At 63.6% G+C, this 6,233-nt stretch overlaps 2 protein-coding genes across 2 annotated transcripts; both read left to right on the forward strand.

Annotated features, from left to right (window-relative positions):
• Positions 1-305: 305 nt before the first annotated feature.
• Positions 306-1,654, forward strand: MNEG_12880 (cellulose synthase (UDP-forming); the record flags this gene model as incomplete). Its single annotated transcript, XM_014038647.1, has 4 exons — positions 306-605; positions 996-1,109; positions 1,431-1,520; positions 1,646-1,654. 4 exons carry the CDS (start codon positions 306-308, stop codon positions 1,652-1,654), a joined length of 513 nt encoding a protein of 170 aa, XP_013894101.1.
• Positions 1,655-2,785: 1,131 nt separating this feature from the next.
• On the forward strand, positions 2,786-3,844 carry MNEG_12881 (hypothetical protein; the record flags this gene model as incomplete). The annotated part of the gene is made up of 1 exon (XM_014038648.1): positions 2,786-3,844. One exon carries the CDS (start codon positions 2,786-2,788, stop codon positions 3,842-3,844), a length of 1,059 nt encoding a protein of 352 aa, XP_013894102.1.
• Positions 3,845-6,233: the final 2,389 nt, after the last annotated feature.

Here is a 6,233-nt window from a genome sequence, read left to right on the forward strand (position 1 = left end):
CACGACTGTGCACCTGGAAAGCCCCGCCCCTGCTCCCTTCTCCCCCAATAAATTGTTCCCTACCACCCCCCCACTGCAGCCATGCACCTCATGGCCGCGGGCTTCTCCACAGTGTATCTGAACGAACGCCTCGTATTCGGCCTCGCACCCCCCCTCCCCCTCCCCCCAACAAAGCCTGACCACCACCACTCTCCAGCCATGCATTTCTTCACGACGGGCATCACCACCAAACGTTGTCAAGTGCATGCCTGCACCTGGAACAACCCCCTACCACCCACCACCCCCTTCACCCCAAACCTGCAGCCATGCACCTCATGGCCGCGGGTTTCTCCACCATGTACCTGAACGAGCGCCTCGTCTTCGGCCTCGCGCCCCCCGACATCGCCGGCGTCTTCTCCCAGCGCCTCCGCTGGGCGATGGGCGCGCTGCAGATCCTGCTGCGCCGCAATCCCCTCGCCGCGCCGGGGCTGACGCTCGCGCAGTCGCTGCTGTTCTTCGAGTCGTGCGCGTACCACTTCCTGGCAGCTTCCACCGTGCTGACGTCGCTGGCGCCGGTGCCGTTCCTGTTTTTGGGCGCCTCCCCGCTGCAGTGCGACAGCCTGTGGGTGAGCCGCGGCGCGGGGCGGCGGGCTGCTGCCGCTCGAGCCCTCGGGCGCCGGCTGACCAGGGGGGTGGAGTGGCCAGTAGCCCATTTTCAGCCGACTGATTACGGATTACAGTGCCTCATACGTACCAGCAGTCATCCAGCCTGTTGGCCGACGGGTGGGCCCGCCCGCCTCGCAGCTTTTTCCCCAGTGCTCATCAGCCATCACAGACAGAGGTCTGACGTCGGCGCGTTATGAGCGTCGAGCATACCTGTTTCTGCCAGGCCGAAACTTCACCAGCCCACCCTGGCATGCGCCCATGCATGCCCTGATGCAGTGCTGTACAACCACTCCTGGGTGTCTGAGAGGCCTCTTCAAAACCCTAATCCCCATCTACCTGTTCTCTTTCAGGAGTTCACCATTGCTTTCGGCACTTTCTACGCCCTCAACCGGCTCATGCTATTCATGGCCCACAGGGGCACAGAGGGCGCGATGCTGGAGATGTGGCGCGGCTCTCAGACCTGGGTGGGTTAATGCGCAGCCCGTGCTGCCATGCACACACCGTTGGGTGTTTGTTCACAAGTTGCATGCATGCAAGCGTGCGCGTCATGTGGTTTGGGAAGCTAGCCAGCTGCATGCATCTGCTTATGACTGCTGCTTTTGTTGCGACTGCTGGACGTGCAAGTGCCACGCACCACGCGTGTAAGGGTTTTCAAAAGCGCTCCGCAAAAACACGCCCGCCCCAGCCTCGCACGTGCCTGCAGCGGCATGCCTCACGCCTGGCCTCGACTTCCCCTTTGTCCCTCGTGATCTGTGATGATCTGTGATCACGTGATCACACCCCAGATCTGGATGAGCCCCAACCACCTCAAGGCTGTCTTCAAGGTCGTGCTGGCCGAGAGCGGCCTTCCCTGGTGGCTGGGAGGCTCGTCCAAGGTTAGGCCTCGCAGGCGCTGGCGGGGCGCACGGGGTAGTCACCCATCACCCAACAGCTAGCTGGGGAGTTGCGCCTTCTGCAAGAGGCCTGATTGTTGCCGATTCCGCGTTTCTCGTTTGCTTAGGCCATTTAGCTCAGATAGCTTCCAAGGTTTGCCAAACCCCAAAACAAATCCAAGTGCAACGGTATATTCTACTCCCTCGCTGCTGTGGGCGCCCCGCCAATTTAGATCACTTTTCAGGTGACGGCCAAGACCGACGAGTCAGACGGCGACGCCGGCTACTGGTCCAGCGCGATCAGGATCCTCAGAATTATATGGCCCCACGTGACTGTGTACGTGCTCTACGCGGCCTCCGCCCTCTACTTTGTCGTGCACGCATCGCTGACCAGGCGCGTGCGCGCATGCACGGGCCTGGCCGCTGTTTTGGTGCTGCTGAAGGGGACGGCCAGACGGGGCGGGTCCTTGCGCATGCAACATTTGGGGCCAGCACTCCCTGGGCCAAACGCGGGAAGTCAAGCGGGCACCAGCAAGTGGTGCCGAGTCCAGCATCCTGTGCCGGCCCATCAAATCGATCCAGAGTCTTCAGGCCGGAATTTGATCAAGAACGCGTCCCTCAACCTTGGACGGTCGCCACCCCACAGGATCCCGCCGGTCGACCTCTGTGTGTATACAGCAACCCTCGCCTGGGGCGCCCTTATAGTCATGAGCCTCTGGCCCCCAGTATCAACACTCCTCCCCCGCCGCGAGACCGAGCGCGGCTGGGAGATCGAGTGGGGGGCCTTCATGTCGATGCCGCGGCGCAGGGCCGGGGCCGGGAAGGCGGGCGCGGCGGCGTGGGCCCGCGGCACGTGGCGCAGCTTACTGCGGCTGACGGGCGGCGGCGGCAGCGGCGCCGTTGGCGCCGCGACCGTCGGCGGTGCTGCCGGCTCCGCGACCGTCGAGCTGCCGCCGGCCGCCACGTGGGCAGCACCCAGGGCCCCTGCTGCGGGCACGCTTAACGCCAGCAGCCGTGGCTCAATGCCACCCCCGCAGGCGGCCGCAGCAGGAGCGCCGCCGCTGTCTTTCACAACGGCAGCAGGGCGCGGCGCCCTCGCACAGCACCCGGCGGCGGGCCTGAGCAGGTTTTCGCGGGTGGCGCCCTGCCCCCTGGAGGAGGCGCCGCAAGCAGCCCGCACGGCTGGCCGCGGTGGTGCCAGCAGTGACGCCGGCGGGCTGGCGGACGGCGGTCATATGTCATCCACGGAATTCGAATGGTCTGACGTGATGCAGGCTTCCCCAGACGACGCCGTCCTGACGCTGCCCGCGCCGGGCCGCGGCACCTTCGGCGTCGATTACGCCGACGCCGTCGCAACCTCGGGCGACCACGACCGAGGGAGGTACAACCTCGGACGCGTGGGCATGCCGCAGCGGACACTGTGGTCACGCAAGAGCACTATAGACGTACAGAAGCTGATTAACGAATGTGATCGGGCGCTGCAGCCGTCAGGCCTGCTGGATAGCAACAGTCACCACGACCACCCTTTTGCTTACGGAGAGGGCGGCTGGCCGCCCGGGCAGATCCCCGGGTCCCGGCCGCACACGCTTACTCAGCAGCTTGAGTCGCTGCTGCGACAGGCGGACGCCGGCGGCACGCCGGACGTCTGCGCGAGCGCTGCGGCCGCGGACGGGCGGGGCGCGTGGCGGCCGGCGGCAGGGCCTGCGGGGGCGGAGCTGCAGTGGGGTGCGCAGCAGCAGCCCGCCGCTCGGCAGCGCCACCAGTATAGCGGCGAGCCCGCCAGCACCGGCATCTACGGCCCCCCTTGGCAGCAGGCGTCAACCGCCGCCTTGCAGGGGCCGGACGATGCACAGGGGCCGCGCGTGCAGCCGCGCGCCGCCCCCTCAATCAGGCCGGCAGCCACCGGGCCCCTGCTGCGGTCGGCCGGCGGCTGTGGGGGCCCCTTGCTAAGCTCGACCGCGCAGCTCGGCTCGGGCCTTTGGCGCTCATCCCTACAGCTCACTGCCCAGCGGCGCCCCGGCGACGGGGAGCCCTTCGCAGCCGTCGGCGGCGACTTCTGGGGATCCCTTGTGCGCGCGGGCTTTGTGCACCCCACTACAGCCGTGCCATCCTTCGAAGGCAGCCTGATCAGGGGCGCTGCGCGGCCTGACCCCGCAGACGGCGGCGCCGCGCACCACATCGCGGCGCGCCCAAACTTTGCGCGGCGCCGCCTGCCGGCGGGCAGCTATACTTATGTCATAATGAACGTGCTCGTGCTGGTCGTGCTGGTGGCGGGGTCGGTGCTGGACGCGGTTTTGAGGGGCCGGCAGCAGCAGCAGCAGCGGTAGCAGCAGGGGGCGGCGGGCTGCGCAGCAACGGCAGCAGCAGGGGGTGGCGGGAGCAGCAGCAGCGCCCGCAGCAGGGGACGGCGGCAGCAGCAGCCGCGGCGATGGCGGCGCCGGCAGCATCAGCAGTAGCAACCGCAGCAGGGTTCGGCGTGCTGAGCGCGTTGGCCATGTATGTGTGCCCAGATCTGATAGGTTTTGGGGCTGGTCACGGGGGCCCCTGCTCTCCACTGTGTGTGCAGCGTATGCTATGAACAAGTACAACCACTGAATGGGTGAGGACGTTTTTGTCGTAACCTGCAGACGCGACGCACATCACAACTCCTCAGAAGGAAACCTGGCAGCTGCTGAGTAGGTCAGGTTGGCTGATCACGGACGGCGAACGTGGCGCATCCAATTTACACAATCATTGCAAAACCACAAAACATGCATACATTCAAGATCAAGCGCACAAACCTGGCTGCATCAAAGGCTGTGTACCCTGGTGCTGCCACCAAACAGTGCGTCAGATATAAATCGTTGTTCGCCTCGCGCCCATGAGGATATTTGCCGGCATTGAACACATCAGCGGATGGCCAGGGTTGAAATTGGTTTGAGGTCTGAGGGATTAAAAATTGGCAGCGCTTGCGCGGCGATTGGTCCAGGATAATGACGTGGCATTGACAAAGTAAAAGCACAGATAAAACCTTCGGATTCCATTGAGTATTGCGATAGACTGGGTGGCAGACAGAACACAAAATGCAAAACACTACAGGCATTGAGTCAACAAAACGCATTCAATGTCCAAGATGTCGACACTGACAGGCATAGAACTGGAGCCGTAGCAAGCTGAAAATTTTGCAAACATGTTGCCTTTGCAAAGCAATAAGTAATGTGGGCATCAGCTGACGGGCGATCAGTGCGGCGCCAGCATTGGCCTTTCAAAAGGTTTGCCGTCCCTTCAATTGCAGCCGGTTGATCATCCATTATGATGGCCTGCGCAGCTTCCTGCTGTGAATAAGTATGTCCTTACACAAGCTTTCTTGACGTGCCGTCAAAACAAGATTCCAGACACGAAGTCCCCCCACTGAACGCGCTGCCAGTCCAAGGCAGCATCGGTGGGGGCCTGGCAGTGGGTGGCCCTGGTTGCCAGTGCACGGGGGCGGTTTGGGCATTTGTTTGCAGGTGGGTTCGGACGTATGTGGAAGCGCCATGCGGCCGACTTCAGGCCTTGCATTGGCGACAGGAGTCCTAATTGTGGTGGCACTTCTCGGTGAGAATCACTGACAATGTAATCTGTAGGAACCTGGCGGGTATTCAACAGCTCACAGACCTCGGAGAGCCGGCGAAGTGGGCCCGGAGCTGCCCGCGCGGCTCTGCACCATCGTCACATAGGCCGCGAAGACCTGCCGTGGAAGTGCGAAAGACACGCACGAAACCGTCGGACAGGATTCAGGGGTCCGCCAGCAGCGCAAGGACGTGTGCTTGTGCTGCGCATCCTGGCGCGCCGAAGCGCCAGGATGCGTCATCGTACCCCGTTCCGGCGCGTCGTCACTTTTTCAACCCACGGGCCCAGGCGGTGCCGTCAGTGCAACCAACAACGGGCTGTTTGTGTGGACAGCCCTTGCTGTGGCTCTTGGGTGGGGCAGCCGGGGCCTGTGGAGGACGGACAAACACTGATAAGTGCGGGGCGTTGGCTGTCAAGGTTGCGGGGCCCACCTGGGTTGGGCTGGGGATGAAGGGCCAGGCCAGAATGCACATTTGTGTGATCTGATGCTCCTGCAGGAGATCCAGCAGGCTCCATGACATAATGCTCCTGCAGAGATCAGATCATGGGGCGCCTCACTTGATCAGACGGAGAGAACGGCACGCAAGAATTGTAACGCGATAAAGCAGGGGGCCAAAGCACGACAGAGCATGATGGCAACATCGACGGCGCGTGCGGGCGTGCGTGTTTCCTGACGCGTTGCCTTTTGCAGTTGGACGGTTTGGCTGCAAACTGCAGACCGGCTGGCACTCAGTGCCGCGTCCTGCGCCACCGCTTTGCATCCCAACAGCAGCAGCCAAGTGACCCGCGCCCCCGGCGAAACCAGGCCGGCGGGGCAATCGTGGCGGCACCGCTGCAGGGCGCGGCCCACCATTGCTCGTTCTCCCGCGCCTGCGGCGGTCAATGGGCGCGCGGCGGGCGGGCGGGATGTTGTGTGTGTTTCCGGCACATTCGATCAGGCGGGAACGCTGGCGATTCGCGGGGAGGTTGTGGTGGGGGCGGGGGCGCAGATCACCCGATAGTGGAAGATCACCTGCATGCACCAACAGAAACCTCCCCGCACGCCCTGCCGCATACACAAAATACCCACAGAACCACCCGGGTATCCACAAAACCACCAGGGCCTTGAGTGAACGGACAGTGGAC

Source organism: Monoraphidium neglectum (genome assembly GCF_000611645.1).
Source record: "Monoraphidium neglectum strain SAG 48.87 unplaced genomic scaffold scaffold03491, whole genome shotgun sequence".
In the NCBI taxonomy this organism is placed as follows: Eukaryota; Viridiplantae; Chlorophyta; class Chlorophyceae; order Sphaeropleales; family Selenastraceae; genus Monoraphidium; species Monoraphidium neglectum.